Genomic DNA, 19634 nt, shown 5'->3' with positions numbered 1-19634 from the left:
GTAGTGTTGATCAGAGCCAAGTCTTACTTGTACCAAAATGGAGAAATATTGATTAAAGTAGAAAAGACAAGGAGGAAGACAAAAGAAAAAAGAAAAAAAAAAAAGAAGAAAATAAAAAAATTCTAAGTGATGAGAAGCTGATTCAATGTCAGTGGCATCACATGAACAGAAAACAGAATCTTAGAGAACATATGATTGGTGAAGAACTCTCAGTAGAGTAACAGAGCAGACTTAGAAAATTCTTTGACAGGGCAAACGAAGCTATTTACTTCTTTAATAGCCCTTGATGGAATCACAACATAAACGATGCTCCATCTAGGTCTGACAGTTGGGAAACTCAGTTCAAGGTTCAATAGTTTTGTATATCTAAATGGTTCATGAGACATCAATATTACAGAATACTTCAGTATTTCATTTCTCTTGCAGTGTATGATTAAAGAAAAATAAGTTGGCTGCTCTAACTCATTTTGTTAATTAGGGAACACAATTTGCATTGACTTGATTGTTTCTGGTTTCAGTACTGTTGCTGTTGGGAACTAGTCCCTTGCCTTTACTGCTCAAGCCCTTAACAGAGCTGCTTTGTTTGAGTAGTAGCGTTATACTTTGTTTAGAACAATAGGTGTTAAGGGTGAATTTGTAAGGAGTACAGTGCTAGTTAATGATTGTACTGGTAATGAGAGGAAAAAGAAGGGACGTTACTTTTGAGCAAAAGCAAAATGTAATCAAAACTGATCTTGTTCCTTGATGTTTAACTCTACATTTATAGCTTTAAAAATGCTGGCAGGAAAAATAACCATTAGTTTAAAATTACCCAACTCCTAACCCTTCTCTTTCACTAAAAAAATGAATGTAAATTGTATTTACTACTTGATGTGTTATTAAAGGTGGTTTCCTCAGGGATGCATCTCTTTAATCTGGATAGATTTGTAATGTAATTTGTAATTTGTCAAAATGTAATTTGTAACAATAAACATGAATTATCAATTGATTAAAAAGTTAAATTACTTAGAAAGGAAAATGAGTGACAACAATGTTTTAAATGTTTTAAAACAATGTTTTAAATCTAAAAACTTAATGTAAGTATTTACTTACTAAAATAAAGCTAGGAATTAATCTTTAGTTACCTAAAAAACCTCCCAAGTCTGGTTGTGTACATTTTGCCACTCACATTTTTTTTTTTAACTTTTAGTTTAAAAAATATCAGTATTCAATAGATAATCGCTTTGTATCCATGAGCATCCCATCAAAACAGCTCAAAATCAAAATCCATCAAAACTCGAGTCAAAATGACCTCTTTAAGTGGCTTCATGAAAATGCTGTGCTTTTTTCAGAATAGTACAGGTCATTCTATGTGGTAATTCCTTTCTGGCATTTCTCAGGCAATTTATATTTTTCCAAGTCCTGAGGAAAATCGGTTGAGAAATTGGGAACCTGGGAAAGAAGTATTACAATTCTCTGAGAATTAGAACTTAACAATCACTACAAATGTTACTGGTTCAAAAGAATCCACTAGTGTCAGTTGAAAGCAAGAGCAAGAAATGCTGACATGCTGAGCTGTAGGTTAATGTGGACATTTCAGGCAACAGGACAGGAGCACATAGAGGAGAAGTGGCACAATCTAATTAGTCAGTCTTGCTTTTGTGGCCATAAGTCTGTTTTATGGGCCCTGTCTCTTATTAATGGTGACTTATTCTTACAAATAAATGTTAATAAGTTTATATATATAGAATACTCTATACAAAATCCTGTGAGTGATATTCCATGAAATAAATTTTGGAAGCAAAATAAGTCCTTAAATTGGCAATTTTAGCATGTGATTCTGTGTGGGGCTGTTAACCTCACTAGAAGTTTCATATGTTACATTTTTATATTACCCAGTAATATTTGCTGGTGTTTTCCAGTGTTTGAATATTCACTGTAGGCCAGAGATCTTTGTAAATACTTTAACAGAAGAAATGCTGAGAGAGATGTTACTGTTATTGTAGAATACTCCTATATGAAATCAGAAAATGATTTAAAATCTGAATTAGTAAAAACAATATTGATTTCAACAGCAAAACAAAATCAGGATAAGCAGACAGTATTTTCATCATTTTAAAAACATGAGCTTAAATAATGCAACATGCACCCTAAAGCTGTGAATTGAAGATGCTTTTAATAATTTGACCAAAGTCAGTACAAAACAGAAGACATTTTTCTACATCTGGAATATTTGTTGTGAAACAAGGATCAAGAATATTGGATAGGGCAATTAATGCTTTGTGTGTTTTAAAATTTTATTTCAAGAGTTATAACTTAAATATTGTATAATTATCTTTCAGAATTAAAAAAATTGACATTTATTTTGTGTTAGTGTTCCCTTCTTTTAGTATTCTCTATGATGAAATTCTATATCAGGTAGAAATAATTTTTATATGTCCTCAAAATATATAATCTTGTCAAAATAATGTTGATTCATAATAAATAAGCAACCATGTGTTTATTATTCTCTTTTTAATTTTTATTTCTTTAATTTTAATTAATTTATTTTATTTTTAAATTTTTTGCTGTGTTGGGTGTTCGTTGCTGCATGCTGGCTTTCTCTAGCTGCAGCGAGCAGGGGCTACTCTTGTGGTGCGCAGGCTTCTCATCGTGGTGGCTTCTCTTGTTTCAGAGCATGGGCTCTAGGCACGCGGGCTTCAGTAGTTGCAGCATGCGGGCTCAGTAGTTGTGACTTACGGGCTCTAGAGCGCAGGCTCAGTAGTTATGGCACGCGGGCTTAGTTGCTCCGTGGCATGTGGGATCTTCCCGGACCACGGCTCGAACCCGTGCCCCCTGCATTGGCAGGCGGGTTCTGAACCACTACACCACCAGGGAAGCCCCTATTATTCTCTTTTTTAAATAAAAAACTTTGAAACTTTTAGTATACTCATATCACAGAAAAACAATTCACTCTTTGTTACATCATTCATTATTATTTGAAATATGTAAAATTTTAGGAAGAATACAGAGTAATTTATAATTTAGGGAATTCTGAGAATTCAATTCTCATTCCTGAATCCTGATATTAATATGTTGGGTATTTGAAAACACTGCTTGTTTCAGATCCACTCTGAATAACTGAGGTATCATTGAAGATTATGCATTTTTGTGTTAGGTACTGTTATAGACTCTCCTACATTATTTAAATTACGTAACAGTGCTATGAGAAAGTATTAATGTTTCTGATCTACAAAAGGAGAAACTGAGGCTAACAGACTTGCTCAGTCTTTCTACAGCTAATTAAGAATGGAGATGTACTTTGAACCCAGATCTTTTCTGATGTCATGGTTTCAAGTTTGTATTCTTCCCACTGATCAGATGTCTCCCTATTTATAAAACAAATTATTCACTTAAAATGTAGTAGGAATATATGTGTTAATTAAGCTATTATGTGAAAAAAGAATTCTTCAAAGTAAATGCAAAAGAAAAAGAGAATGGATTTGTACCTTTTGCTTTTTAAAATGATTTTATTTAAGATACTTTACATGTACATAGACATAAACATGAATACTTGCTGAATGATGTACTAGGAATGGCAATCGTTTAATAAAATGACATTTTAGTTTTGAGTTTTATGTATTGTTTTAAAGATCACAGTTGTATCTAATCTTCTTTTTAAACCTACCAATAGTCTTACTCTAGAATTGTGCTGTCCAAATCAGTAGCCACTAGACCCATGTAGCTTTTAAAATTTGCATTATTCAAAGTGGAATAAAAGTAGCTACAGTTGGGTTCCTCAGTTGCACAAGCAATATTTTAAGTGATCATTTATCACATATGGCATTGTAGCTACTCTATTGTGCAGATATAAACCACTTCCATCATTACATGTAGTTCTGTTGTTACAGCACTGGTCTGGACCATGAAAAATTAATTTGTAGAGATCAGGGATTCAGTTCTTTGCTATTTCATGTAGATTATGTTGATTTGGGGATAGATTCTATCATGCCCTCTCTCTGTCCCCATCCCAAGTTTTTCCCCAACCCTAAAGTAGTAATGTTACAAACATTTTCTTTACATCAGAAATTTAAACTTGCTTGTTTTGAGAATTTATCATAATTTTGAAATAATTAGAAAAATATTTTAGTTTCACTAAACCAAGGTTAATAAATCATTCATCTAAGCACTTAAGTGTTATATTGAGTTTTTAATGAGGAATCTATTAACTATTGTGGCAGCATATTTTAAATTGTATTTTAACTTGGTAAATGTTCTCTGCTTTGCATTTTAAAATAAATGTCCTTTGGAATAAACATGACATTTAATGAATCTAAGTGGCTCTCAGTGGTCACTGAGAAGGAAAAGGTCCTCTTCCAAGTTTTGCAAAAGCATTTTTATTCTATATATTAGCTATTTGTCATAACTGTGACTGTCTTGTACTAAAGTTAAACTTTTTCTGATATTGGGCTGTAACTGCTAAAATGATACTTTACTAGTGATTACTTTTTAAATTAAACCCACATATTAAGCCATAAAGTGACTTGAATAATGAAGTGCTTTAACTACAGTCCCTAGTGTGAGCATAGAACTCAGTAAAATCTTTACTTAGGTTCTTATTATGTTCAGTTTTTTCCCTCCAAAGTTGTTTGAATCTAAGTAAAAAAGGGGGAGCTTCAGCTTTTAAAGTCATTTGAGCAAATTCCATGAGAGAGCATGGCTGTTCTCCCAGTTAAGTGAGTTTTCACTGCATTTTGCAGCAAGCTAATTGCTTCTGCTAATAAATAATCTAAAATCGATGCTGACAGCAGTTAATTGGCACAGAGATTTTATTTTGTAAAGCTCTTGGCTAACGACCTTCTTTAAATTAATAGCATTAAGTGCTAGGAGGAAATAAATCTGAGGAATTGCCTGTCATTTGCTTGTCATGTCTAATAACTTCCAATAATGATGGCTGATAGATTTTTGCACATTCCATTATTGAAGTTGGTGCATGTAATTATTCTCCTCATTATATGTAAACAATTAGCAATATTTGGTATTTCCTTGCAGTAAAGCTGTTAAATACAAGTAACATATTAGAGGTTAGAAGCCATTTTAAAATCTGGATTTTAATTATTTGAATGTGGCAGTCTTTCATGCTATCTGGATATATTATGTGCTGTTTATTTTAAGCCTTGTACTTGAATACTTTTTGAATAGGACTTATGAAAGTAAGTAGGGTATGTGTGTTTTAAAGTGTGACAACTTGTGGAAATTTTTGTTTGCAGCTTGAAGAAGTCATGGAAAAAGAAACTTATAAAACGGCTAAATTAATTCTTGAAAGGTTTGATCCAGACTCAAAGAAAGCAAAGGTAAGGCTGTAATATCACTACAATTTTATTATAAATCGCACATTGTAGTAGGTCACTGTAATAACATTATTGTATTTGACAGGAGTTGGAGCCGCCATCTGCTGGAGCAACTATAACTGCAAGACCTGGACAAGGTAAATAACTTTGTAAAAACTGCTGCTGCTGTTGGAAAGATCCATATTTACCCAAGTGAGTTCAAAAGTGTGATAGAGGTGTGAAAAACTTATGTAGAATGCTTTTATGTTAATTTGTTTTTGGTAATTTGGGATATGACTTAACATAGATGGCAATAAGTTTATTTCATTTTGATTTTATAGAAATATGTTGATGAGTAAAGTTATTATCTGTTGAGATTAAATATATAATTAGTTTTAATCTTTTGAAATTTAAGTGATTTCACCAGTATTTTGTAAGGTTTTTTCCCCCCTTTAAATAAGAGTCTCCTGGAATATCTGCTATTATGAAAATTCTTACATTTTTATGATTTATTTTTTGAGGAATTTAATGAAGATTTTTGTCAAACTTGAGTTCCTTCTAAAGTAACACTTTTAGTTAGGAAGAGAAAAAAATAATTTAGAAATGAGAAAAAAAATTGAATTACTGCTATATAATAACATTAACTCTTTCTTTTTGAGGTTATATTGCCAGATTACTAGTGAAACCATTACTATTATGTTATTATTTTAAGTGGTTACATAAAGTATTCCCAAGACTGGCACGTGAAAAGATATTTTTGAGTTTGCATTGGCTTCCTTTTTTGTTCTCTTCTCTAGAGTATAATAAAATAACAGGCATACCTCAGATATTGCAGGTTTGGTTCCAGACCACCCCAATAAAGTGAATATTGCAATAAAGTGAGTCACACACACTTTTTGGTTTCCCAGTGTGTATTAAAGTTATGTTTACACTATACAGTAGTCTATTAAGTGTGTAATAGCGTTCTGTCTAAAAAAATGTACATACCTTAATTAAAAAATACTTTATTGCTAAAAAATGCTAACCATCATCTGACAATGCAGGTTGCCGTAAACCTTCAATTTGTAAAATTCATGTTGTGAAAAAACTCAGTATTCACAAAGTACAATAAAATGAAGCACAATAAAATGAGGTATGCCTGTAGTTTGTAAGGCTTTTGTTGCTATATGGAATATACTATTACAAAAATTTAACTTCTACTCTTATAAATCATCAGAATTGGAGCCTGGTTTATAAAGTTAGGGTGACATTTAGAGCTTCGAGAAGTCAGTTCTTTTATAAATATCCACAAAGACCATGGGTACTAAATAAGCCATAATAGTTTTAGGTATTCTAATTGGTGGAGGTATGTGGGAAGAATCCCACTGTTTCCCATCTTTTTTTTTTTTTTTTCTTTTTTGTTCCCATATCTCTTCCCTCTTGCATCTCCCTCCCTCCCACCCTCCCTATCCCACCCCTCTAGGTGGTCACAAAGCACCGAGCTGATCTCCCTGTGCTATGCGGCTGCTCCCCACTAGCTATCTATTTTACATTTGGTAGTGTATATATGTCCATGACACTCTCTCACCCTGTCACATCTCACCCCTCCCCCTCCCCATATCCTCAAGTCCATTCTCTAGTAGGGCTGTGTCTTTATTCCTGTCTTGCCACTAGGTTCTTCATGACCTTTTTTTTTTTCCCTTAGATTCCATATATATGTGTTAGCATACTGTATTTGTTTTTCTCTTTCTGACTTACTTCACTCTGTATGACAGACTCTAACTCCATCCACCTCATTACAAATACCTCCATTTCATTTCTTTTTATGGCTGAGTAATATTCCATTGTATATATGTGCCACATCTTCTTTATCCATTCATCCGATGATGGACATTTAGGTTGCTTCCATGTCCTGGCTATTGTAAACAGAGCTGCAATGAACATTTTGGTACATGACTCTTTCTGAATTATGGTTTTCTCAGGGTATATGCCCAGTAGTGGGATTGCTGGGTCATATGGTAGTTCTATTTTTAGTTTTTTAAGGAACCTCCATACTGTTCTCCATAGTGGCTGTATCAATTTACATTCCCAGCAACAGTGCAAGAGGGTTCCCTTTTCTCCACACCCTCTCCAGCATTTATTGTTTGTAGATTTTTTGATGATGGCCATTCTGACCGGTGTGAGATGATACCTCATTGTAGTTTTGATTTGCATTTCTCAATGATTAATGATGTTGAGCATTCTTTCATGTGTCTGTTGGCAATCTGTATATCTTCTTTGGAGAAATGTCTGTTTAGGTCTTCTGCCCATTTTTGGATTGGGTTGTTTGTTTTTTTGTTATTGAGCTGCATGAGCTGCTTGTAAATCTTGGAGATGAATCCTTTGTCAGTTGCTTCATTTGCAAATATTTTCTCCCATTCTGAGGGTTGTCTTTTATAAGTAGGATTCTGGTTTATAGAAATATTAGCCTGCTCTTTTGATAAATGTAAAATTCTATCAAAAGTTATGTAAAAGTTTAAATATGATTAAAATAAATTAGTCATAGAGAATTCCCTGGAGGTCCAGTGATTAGGACTCTGCCCTTGCAACTGCAGGGGGTGCAAGTTCAACCCCTGGTCAGAGAAGTAAGATCCCACAAGCCGCGCTCTGCTGCCGAAAAAAAGAAAATTAGTCATAGATACTTGCAATGTAACACCTACTTTCATAATCAGTTTAAATTTTTCTATAATTTGTACTTCTTACTAGTAATTATAAAATTTTTTTGGCCTGCAGGCCAGGTTTCTATACTTTTTACTTGTATGACTGGTAGTAACTTTTCAAAAGTGCTTCTTGAATAACCTTAGTGAATATATTTTTAAAATGTGATATTTTGCAGAAAGCTGTTGCTGTTACTTTAACAAAAATCTGTTTTCTCTCTTATTAAAAAAGAACAGATGTATGATGCCCTTTATTGACATTCTTAAGCATTTATTAATATTAGGCAACATTAGTTCCTTTAAGAATCTAAACTTATCTTTCCTTAGAAACTTTTGAAGCCCCAATTTTTTTCTTCTGCTGTCATATTGTAACTATAGAAAAACCATTTCTGGTCTCCTACTTTGGATTCCTGCAGCACTGCTTTTGGATATTCTTTTAGGGAGAATTAACATTTAGCTATAATATGAATGAATCATTCACTTCAAAGAATGTATTAAATAACTCTTACGTGTAGACATCATGGGGAATAAAGAGATGAATGTAATATGGTTTTTGACCTTAAGAAGCTTATAACCTATTTTTTTTTAATATTTCTTCTGGGGTACACTATTCTAGTATTTCTAACTTTTCTGGGTCTGTAGATATTAATTGCTATTTGGAATTTTTTTCCCTATTTAAAAAAAATTCTAAGCTGTATCTCAACTTTATTCTACTTTTTGAGAATTATAATTTAGTTCCTTGTTTAATTTGATCTTGTTATTATAGGTGACTTCGTCATACATTTTATTTATGTTTAAGTTCTGAGTTTCTGTGAGTTTAAAATTTTTATTTCTTTGCTTTGAACCATTGTTAGTCCGTCAGTCCCTCCCTCCCTCCCTTCCTTCCTTCCTTCCTTCCTTCCTTCCTCACTCCCTTTCTCCCCAACACCTTCTTCTCTCCCTCCCCCTTTCTTTCCTTTTTGTTTCTTTCACCTATTTCTGAACTTAAATAATAGAAAAGGGAAAAAATACTAAAGGATGTATGTATGTACATATGTGGCTCTCCAAACTGAATCTAATTGTGGTGTCCTTATTTTACTAGCTCTCTTGCATGTTTTCTGAACCAGAACTTGGGTTCATGTGTAGTAGATAGCTTTCTTTTATTTTTTATTATTTAGGTGTTAATGATATATATTACACTAAGAATGATTATAAAATTTGAGAATAGTATTCTTTGATTTGCTTAGGTGTAGCACTAAAAGGAGTATAATATTTACTGAACATAATACTAACCTGACTGCCAGCCTCTCACGGCCCCACCCCCCCACCATTTTTTTATCTCTTGTGTTTTTCTTTATTTTTTAAAAAAATAATTGAAGTATAGTTGACATACAATATTGGTTTCAGGTGTACAACATAGTGATTCAACATTTACATGCATTACAAAATGATCTCCACAATAAGTATAGTAACCATTTGTCACCATACAAAGTTATTATAATATTATTGACTATATTCCCCATGCTGTACACTATATTATATCCCCTTAACTTATTTATTGTGTCACTGGAAGTTTGTACCTTTTAATCCACTTCATCTATTTCATCCATTCCCCAACTCCCCTCCCCTCTGGCAGCTACCAGTTTGTTCTCTGTATCTGTGAGTCTGTTTCTGTTTTGTTTTGTTTGTTCCTTTGTTTTGGTTTTTAGCTTCCACATATAAGTGGTTTTTGTCTTTCTTTGCCTGACTTATTTCACTTAGCAAAATACCCCCTAGGTCCATCCATGTTGTTGCATATGGCAAGATTTCATTCTGTTTTACGGCTGAGTAATATTCCATTGTATACATAAATACATACCACATCTTCTTTACCTATCTATGGGTGGACACTTGCTATTGTAAATAATGCTGAAATGAACACAGGAGTGCATATATCTTTTCAAATTAGTATTTTTGTTTTCTTCAGATAGAAACCCAGGAGTGGAATTGCTGGATCTTCTGGTAGTTCTATTTTTATTATTTGAGCCAGCTCCATACTGTTTTCCATCGTGGCCGCACCAATTTACATTCCCACCAACAATGTATGAGGGTTCCTTTTTTCCTCCTTGCCAACACTTATTTGTTGTCTTTTTGGTATTGGCCATTCTGACAGGTGTGAGGTGATATCTCATTGTGATTTTGATTTGCATTTGCCTGATAGTTAGTGATATTGAGCATCTTTTCATGTGTCTGTTGGTCATCTGTGTGTCTTCTTTGGAAAAATGTCTATTCAAGTCCTCTGCCTATTGTTTAATCAGATTGCTTGGTTTTTTTGATATTGAGTTGTGTATGTTCTTTGGATATTTTGGATATTAACCCCTTATTCGATATATCATTTACAAATATCTTTTCCCACTCGGTAGGTTGCCTTTGTGTTTTGTTGTTTGTTTCCTTCTCTGTGCAAAAGCTTTTTAGTTTGATTAGTCCCATTTGTTTATTCTTGCTTTTGTTTCTTTTGCCTGAGGAGATAGAGCCAAAAAGACATTGCTAAGACTGATATCAAGGGTTTATTGCCTATGTTTTCTTCTAGGGGTTTTATAGTTTCAGGTTTTGCACTTAAGTCTTTAATCCATTTTGAGTTTACTTTTGTATATGGTATTTGATACTTTTGCATGTAGCTGTCCAGTTTTCCCAACACTATTTATTAAAGAGACTGTCTTTCTCCACTTTGTATTTTTGCCTCCTTTGTCATAGATTAATTGACTATAAGCATGGGCTTATTTCTGGGCTCTGTTCTGTTCCATTGATCAATGGGACTGTTTTTGTGCTAGTACAATACTATTCTGATTACTATAGCTTTGTAGTATAGTTTGAACTCTGGGAGCACAGTAACTCTGGCTTTGTTCTTCTTTGGCTATTTGGAGTCTTTTGTGGTTCCTACCAGTTTTAGGATTATTTGTTCTAGTTCTGTGAAAAATGCCCTTGATATTTTGATAGGGATTGCACTGAATTTGTAGATTGCTTCGGATAGTGTGGACATTTTAACAATATTAATTCTTTCAACCCATGATCATGGTATATATTTCCATTTATTTGTGTCATTATCAATTTCTTTCATCGGTGTCTTATAGTTTTCAGAGTATAGGTCTTTCACCTTCTTGGTTAAATTTATTCCTAGCTATTTTATTCTTTTTGATGCAATTATAAATGGGATTGTTTTCTCTTTTTTTCCCTTTCTGCTAGTTCATTATTAGTGAATAGAAATGAAACAGATTTCTGTATATTAACTTTCTGTATATTAACCTTCAACTACCCTGAATTCATTAATGAGTTCCAAAAGTTTTTGGGTGATGTCTTTAGGGTTTTGTATATACAATATCATGTTATCTGCAAATAGTGACAGTGACTTCTTCCTTTCCAATTTGGATGCTTTTTTTTTTTTTTTTAATAGAGCAAGTCAGTAGAGCAACTGCTCCTAATCTCTTTATTTTTATTTATTATTATTTTTTTGAACTTTATTTTATTTTTTTATACAGCAGGTTCTTATTAGTCATCAATTTTATACCCATCAGTGTATACATGTCAATCCCAATCTCCCAATTCATCACACTACCCCCGCCCCCTCCCAGCCACTTTCCCCCCTTGGTGTCCATACGTTTGTTCTCTGCAACTGTGTCTCAATTTCTGCCCTGCAAACCAGTTCATCTGTACCATTTTTCTAGATTCCACATAGATGCATTAATATACGATATTTGTTTTTCTCTTTCTGACTTACTTCACTCTGTATGACAGTCTCTAGATCCATCCATGTCTCTACAAATGACCCAATTTCATTCCTTTTGATGGCTGAGTAATATTCCATTGTATATATGTACCACATCTTCTTTATCCATTCATCTGTCGATGGGCATTTAGGTTGCTTCCATGTCCTGGCTGTTATAAATAGTGCTGCAATGAACATTCGGGTGCTTGTGTCTTTTTGAATTATGGTTTTCTCTGCGTATATGCCCAGTAACGGGATTGCTGGGTCATATGGTAATTCTATTTTTCGTTTTTAAAGGAACCTCCATACTGTTCTCCATAGTGGCTGTATCAATTTACATTCCCACCAACAATGCGAGAGGGTTCACTTTTCTCCACACCCTCTCTAGCATTTATTGTTTGTAGATTTTCTGATGATGCCCATTCTAACTGGTGTGAGGTGATACCTCATTGTAGTTTTGATTTGCATTTCTCTAATAATTAGTGATGTTGAGCAGCTTTTCATGTGCTTCGTGGCCATCTGTATGTCTTCTTTGGAGAAATGTCTATTTAGGTCTTCTGCCCATTTTTTGATTGGGTTGTTTGTTTTTTTAATATTGAGCTGCATGAGCTGTTTATATATTTTGGAGATTAATCCTTTGTCTGTTGATTTGTTTTCAAATATTTTCTCCCATTCTGAGGGTTGTCTTTTCGTCTTGTTTGTAGCGTCCTTTGCTGTGTAAAAACTTTTAAGTTTCATTAGGTCCCATTTGTTTATTTTTGTTTTTATTTCCATTACTCTAGGAGGTGGCTCAGAAAAGATCTTGCTGTGATTTATGTCAAAGAGTGTTCTTCCTATGTTTTCCTCTAAGGGTTTTATACTGTCCGGTCTTACATTTAGGTCTCTAATCCATTTTGAGTTTATTTTTGTGTATGGTGTTAGGGAGTGTTCTAATTTCATTCTTTTACATGTAGCTGTCCAGTTTTCCAGCACCACTTATTGAAGAGACTGTCTTTTCTCCATTGTATATTCTTGCCTCCTTTATCAAAAATAAGGTGACCATATGTGCGTGGGCTTATCTCTGGGCTTTCTATCCTGTTCCATTGGTCTATATTTCTGTTTTTGTGCCAGTACCATATTGTCTTGATAACTGTAGCTTTGTAGTATAGTCTGAAGTCCGGGAGCCTGATTCCTCCAGCTCCATTTTTTTCCCTCAAGACTGCTTTGGCTATTCGGGGTCTTTTGTGTCTCCATACAAATTTTAAGATTTTTTGTTCTAGTTCTGTAAAAAATGCCATTGGTAATTTGATAGGGATTGCATTCAATCTGTAGATTGCATTGGGTAGTACAGTCATTTTTACAGTATTGATTCTTCCAATCCAAGAACATGTATATCTCTCCATCTGTTTGTTTCATCTTTAATTTCTTTCATCAGTGTCTTATAGTTTTCTGCATACAGGTCTTTGTCTCCGTAGGTAGATTTATTCCTAGGTATTTTATTCTTTTTGTTGCAGTGGCAAATGGGAGTGTTTCCTTAATTTCCCTTTCAGATTTTTCATCATTAGTGTATAGGAATGCAAGAGATTTCTGTGCATTAACTTTGTATCCTGCAACTTTACCAAATTCATTGATTAGCTCAACTAGTTTTCTGGTGGCATCTTTAGGATTCTCTAGGTATAGTATCATGTCACCTGCAAAGTGTGACAGTTTTACTTCCTCTTTTCCAATTTGTTTTCCTTTTATTTATTTTTCTTCTCTGACTGCCATGGCTAGGACTTCCAAAACTATGTTGAATAATAGTGGTGAGAGTGGACATTCTTGTCTTGTTCCTGATCTTAGAGGAAATGCTTTCAGTTTTTCACCATTGAGAATGATGTTTGCTGTGGGTTTGTCATATATGACCTTTATTATGTTGAGGTAAGTTCCCTCTATGCCCACTTTCTGGAGAGTTTTATCATAAATGGGTGTTGAATTTTGTCAAAAGCTTTTTCTGCATCTATTGAGATGATCATATGGTTTTTCTTCTTCAGTTTGTTAATATGGTGTATCACATTGATTGATTTGCATATACTGAAGAATCCTTGCATCCCTGGGATAAATCCCACTTGATCATGGTGTATGATCCTTTTAATGTGTTGTTGGATTCTGTTTGCTAGTATTTTGTTGAGGATTTTTGCATCTATATTCATCAGTGATATTGGCCTGTAGTTTTCTTTTTTTGTAGTGTCTTTGTCTGGTTTTGGTATCAGGGTGATGGTGGCCTCATAGAATGAGTTTGGGAGTGTTCCTTCCTCTGCAAATTTTTGGAAGAGTTTGAGAAGAATGGGTGTTAGCTCTTCTCTAAATGTTTGATAGAATTGACCTGTGAAGCCATCTGGTCCTGGACTTTTGTTTGTTGGAAGATTTTAAATCACAGTTTCAATTTCATTACTTGTGATTGGTCTGTTCATATTTTCTATTTCTTCCTGGTTCAGTCTTGGAAGGTTATACCTTTCTAAGAATTTGTCCATTTCTTCCAGGTTGTCCATTTTATTGGCATAGAGTTGCTTGTAGTAGTCTCTTAGGATGCTTTGTATTTCTGCGGTGTCTGTTGTAACTTCTTTTTCATTTCTAATTTTTTTGATTTGAGTCATCTCTTTTTCTTGATGAGTCTGGCTAATGGTTTATCAATTTTGTTTATCTTCTCAAAGAACCAGCTTTTAATTTTATTGATATTTACTATTGTTTTCTTTGTTTCTATTTCATTTATTTCTGCTTTGATCTTTATGATTTCTTTCCTTCTACTAAGTTTGGGTTTTGTTTCTTCTTCTTTCTCTGGTTCTTTTAGGTGTAAGGTTAGATTGTTTATTTGAAATATTTGTTGTTTCCTGAGGTAGGATTGTATTGCTATAAACTTCCCTGTTAGAACTGCTTTTGCTGCATCCCATTGGTTTTGGATCATCGTGTTTCCATTGTCATTTGTCTCTAGGTATTTTTTGATTTCTTCAGTGATCTCTTGGTTATTTAGTAATGTATTGTTTAGCCTCCATGTGTTTGTGTTTTTTACGTTTTTTTCCCTGTAATTGATTTCTAATCTCATAGCATTTTGGTCAGAAAAGATGCTTAATATGATTTCAGTTTTCTTAAATTTACTGAGGCTGGGTTTGTGACCCAAGATGTGATCTATCCTGGAGAATGTTCCATGCGTACTCGAGAAGAAAGTGTAATCTGCTGTTTTGAGATGGAATGTCCTATAAATATCAATTAAATCTATGTGGTCTGTTGTGTCATTTAAAGCTTGTGTTTCCTTAGTAATTTTCTGTTTGGATGATCTCTCCATTGATGTAAGTGAGGTGTTAAAGTCCCCCACTATTATTGTGTTACTGTCGATTTCCTCTTTTAGAGCTGTTAGCAGTTGCCTTATGTATTGAGGTGCTCCTATGTTGGGTGCATATATATTTATAATTGTTATATTTTCTTCTTGGATTGATCCCTTGATCATTATGTAGTGTCCTTCCTTGTCTCTTGTAACATTTTTTATTTTAAAGTCTATTTTATCTGATATGAGTATCGCTACTCCAGCTTTCTTTTGATTTCCATTTGCATGGAATATCTTTTTCCATCCCCTCACTTTCAGTCTGCATGTGTCCCTAGGTCTGAAGTGGGTCTCTTGTAGACAGCATATATGTGGGTCTTGTTTTTGTATCCATTCAGCAAGCCTGTGTCTTTTGGTTGGAGCATTAATCCATTCACATTTAAGGTAATTATTGATGTGTATGTTCCTATTACCATTTTCTTAATTGTTTTGGGTTTGGTTTTGTAGGTCCTTTTCTTCTCTTGTGTTTCCCACTTAGAGAAGTTCCTTTAATATTTATTGTAGACCTGGTTTGGTGGTGCTGAATTCTCTTAGCTTTTGCTTGTCTGTAAAGCTTTTGATTTCTCCATCGAATCTGAATGAGATCCTTGCAGGGTAGAGTAATCTGGTTGTAGGTTCTTCCCTTTCATCACTTTAAATATGTCATGCCACTCCCTTCTGGCTTGTAGAGTTTCTGCTGGAAATCAGCTGTTAACCTTATGGGAGTTCCCTTGTATGTTATTTGTCGCTTTTCCCTTGTTGCTTTCAATAATTTTTCTTTGTCTTTAGTTTTTGCCAATTTGATTAGTATGTGTCTTGGCATGTGTCTCCTTGGGTTTATCCTGTATGGGACTCTCTGCGCTTCCTGGACTTGGGTGGCTGTTTCCTTTCCCATGTTAGGGAAGTTTATGACCATAATCTCTTCAAATATTTTCTCACGTCCTTTCTCTCTTCTCCTTCTGAGAACCCCTATAATGTGAATGTTGTTGTGTTTAATGTTGTCCCAGAGGTCTCTTAGGCTGTCTTCATTTCTTTTCATTCTTTTTTCTTTATTCTGTTCCACAGCAGTGAATTCTGCCATTCTGTCTTCCAGGTCATTTATCCGTTCTTTTGCCTCAGTTATTCTGCTATTGATTCCTTCTGGTATATTTTTCATTTCGTTATTGTATTGTTCATCTCTGTTTCTTTGTTCTTTAATTCTTCTAGGTCTTTGTTAAACATTTCTTTCATCTTCTGAGTCTTTGCCTCCATTCTTTTTCCGAGGTCCTGGATCATCTTCACTATCATTATTCTGAATTCTTTTTCTGGATGGTTGCCTATCTCCACTTCATTTAGTTGTTTTTCTGGGGTTTTATCTCGTTCCTTCATCTGGTACATAGCCCTCTGCCTTTTCATCTTGTCTATATTTCTGTGAATGTGGTTTTTGTTCCACAGGCTGCAGGATTGTACTTCTTCTTGCTTCTGCCGTCTGTCCTCTCCTAATCTCTTTATTTTTAAACCAGGACTTTTCCAGTCTATAACACCCTGCTAGTGTTGGAAGGTGTTCTGCAGAGGCGGGAGGTGGCTGTGTCTTACCATGAGGACAAGGACACTGGCAGTAGCCTGGATGCTTTTTATTTCTTTTTCTTGTCTGCTTGCTGTGGCTAGGACTTCCAATGCATGTTGAATAAACATGATGAGAGTGGGCATTTTTGTCTTATTCCTGATCTTAGAGGCAAAGCTTTCAGCTTTCTCCGTTGAGTCTTAGCTCTGGGTTTGTCATATATGGAATTTATTATGTTGAGGTATGTTTCCACTATACCCACTTTGTTGAGAGTTTTTATCATAAGTGGATGTTGGATTTTGTCAAATGCTTTTTCTACATGTATTGAGATAATCAGGATTTTTATCTTTTGTCTTGTTAGCGTGGTGTGTCAGATTAATTGATTTGTGGATATTGAACCATCCTTGCATCCTTGGTTTAAATCCCACTTGATCATGGTTTATGATCCTTCTAATGTATTTATTGTTCAATTTGGTTGCTAGTATTCTTTTTTTGATTAATTATTTTTTGACTGCATTGGGTCTTTCTTGCTGCGTGCAGGCTTTCTCTAGTTGCGTTAAGTGGGGGCTACTCTTCGTTGTGGTGCATGGGCTTTCATTACAGTGGCTTCTCTTGTTTTAGAGCACAGGCTCTAGGTGCGTGGGCTTCAGTAGTTGTGGTGCATGGGCCAGTAGTTGTGGCTCGTGGGCTCTGGAACGCAGGCTCAGTAGTTGTGGCGCACGGGCTTAGTTGCTCCGCGGCATGTGGGACCTTCCTGGACCAGGGATTGAACCTGTGTCCCCTGCATTGGCAGTCGGATTCTTAACCACTGCACCACCAGGGAAGTCCTGGTCTTGGTTTTTTGATCCATTCAGCCATCCATTGTCTTTTGATTAGAGCACTTTGTCCATTTACATTTAAAGTAATTATTGATAGGTATGTACTTATTGCCATTCTGTTTATGGTTTTCTGGTTGTTTTTGTAGTTCTTCTTTGTTTCTTCTTCTCTTGCTTTCTTCCCTTGTGATTTGATGAATATCTTTAATGTTATGTTTGGATTCCTTTGTTTTGTGTGTGTGTTTTGGTTTTAGGTACTATGAGGTTCATATATAATGACCTGTGTGTATAGCTGTCTATTTTAAGTTGATGATCCTGTTTTAAGTTCAAACACTTTCTAAAAGCCCTACATTTTTAGCCCCCCATCATGTTTTATGTTTTGAATTTACATCCTTTTATTTTGTGTATCCCTTAAGTACATAGATATAGATGATTTTACTACTTTTGCCTTTCATCATTTCTACTAGCTTTATAAGTGATTGATCCACTACTTTCACTATATGTTTGTCTTTAGTGGTGAGATTTTTCCTTCAGAATTTTCTTATTTCTAGTTGTGGCTTTTTCTTTTCCACTTAGAGAAGGCCCTTTAACATTTCTTGTAAGGTCAGTTTTGTGGTGATGAACTCCTCTAGCTTTTGCTGTCTATAAAACTCTACCTCTCCTTCAATTCTGAATGATAACCTTGCTGGGTAGAGTATTCTTGGTTGTTTCTTTCTTTCTCCAGTACTTTGAATATATTGTGCCACTCCCTTCTGGCCTGCAAAGTTTCTGCTGAAAAGTCAGCTGATAGTCTTATGGGGGCTCTCTTATGTATAACTAGTTGTTTTTCTCTGCTGCTTTTAAGATTCTCTCATTATCTTTCTCTTTTGACATTTTAAGTATAATGTGTCTTGGTGTGGACCTCTTTGGGTTCATCTTGTTTGGGACTCTCTGTGCTTCCAGCACCTGGATGTCTGTTTCCTTCCTCACATTGGGGAAGTTTTCAGCTATTATTTCTTCAGATAACTTCTCTGCCCCTTTCTCTCTCTCTCTTTCTTCTGGAATTCATGTAATGCGAATGTTAGTATGCTTGATGTTGTCCCAGAGGTCCCATAAACTATTCTCATTTTTCTGAGTTCTTTTTCTTTTTTCTGTTCAGTTTGGGTGATTTCCACTACTCTTTCAGATCACTAGTCTATTCTTCTGTATCATCTAGTCTTCCATTGATTCCCTCTAGTGTGTTTTTAATCTCAGTTATTGTATTCTTCAGCTCTGATTTTTTAAAGTATTTTCTTACTCTGCTGAAGTTCTCACTGTGGTCATCCATTCTTCTCCTGAGTTTTGTGAGCATCTTTATGATCATTACCTTGAACTCTTTATCAGATAGATTGTTTATCTCCATTTCATTTAGTTTCTGAGATAGGTCTTGTTCTTTCATTTGGAACATACTTCTCTGTCTTCTCACTTTTCCTAATTCTCTGTGTTTATTTCTTTGTATTAGGTAGGCCCATTACATTTCCTGATCTTGGAGAAGTGGTCTTATGTAGGAGGTGTCCTGTGGGGCCCAGGCACATGCTCTCTTCTGTCCACCAGAGCCAGATGCTTCAGGGGTGTATCCTATGTGGGCTGTGTGTGCCTTTCTCTTGTTGCAGGGCTAACTGCCGTGGGTTTGCTGGTATGCGGGACTGGCCCCTGGGCCCAGCTGGCTGAGAGGACCTGCTTTGTGCTATTATGGGGGATACATTGGTGGGTGGTGCAGGCCCCCCAGCACATCTGGCTGTGAGGCCTGGTGGCAGGCAACTGATGTGAGCACAGTGGTAGGTGAGGCAGGCCCCTGGTGCTAATAGGCTCGAGGGAGGATTCCAGAGCATGCCTGCCGGTTCTGGTGTCATCTAGGTAATATGAGATCACATAAGTGGCTGCTGCCATCATCTCAGTCCCCAGGGGGAGTCCCAGCAGGAGGCTTTCTGAGATCGGCAAGTAGGTCTGACCCTGGCAGCTTTCACACTGCTGCCTTTCTGCTTGAATTCAGATTGAGTGAGTTTTTGCCTGCACCCTTTAAGAGCAGTCTCAGTTTCCTACAGCCCTCTGGCTCTGCAAAATGTGAACCCTGCTGGTTTTCAAAGTCAGACATTTTGGGGGCTCATCTTGGTTCAGGACCCCTGGGCTGAGGAGCCCAGTGTGGGGAGCAGACTCCTCAGTCCTTGGGGAGGACCTCCTTTTTAAGGTTTTAATTGGTATATGGGAATAAATTTGACTTGTATATACTAATTTCTGATGTATTCATTTGTTTTTGTTTT

At 35.3% G+C, this 19634-nt stretch overlaps 1 protein-coding gene across 1 annotated transcript in view; it reads left to right on the top strand.

The window, feature by feature from the left end:
• Window positions 1-19634, top strand: part of LNPK (lunapark, ER junction formation factor) — an 84678-nt gene that overhangs the window by 30291 nt on the left and 34753 nt on the right. The window contains exons 7-8 of the mRNA XM_007190426.2: window positions 5229-5312; window positions 5395-5446. Of these exons, the coding sequence (XP_007190488.1) occupies window positions 5229-5312; window positions 5395-5446 (136 nt within the window). The remainder of the gene's footprint in view (window positions 1-5228; window positions 5313-5394; window positions 5447-19634) is intronic.

This window comes from Balaenoptera acutorostrata, chromosome 8, assembly GCF_949987535.1.
Source record: "Balaenoptera acutorostrata chromosome 8, mBalAcu1.1, whole genome shotgun sequence".
In the NCBI taxonomy this organism is placed as follows: domain Eukaryota; kingdom Metazoa; phylum Chordata; class Mammalia; order Artiodactyla; family Balaenopteridae; genus Balaenoptera; species Balaenoptera acutorostrata.
The sequence above is the reverse complement of the archived record's forward strand: the minus strand, read 5'-3'. Positions and strand labels throughout refer to the sequence as shown.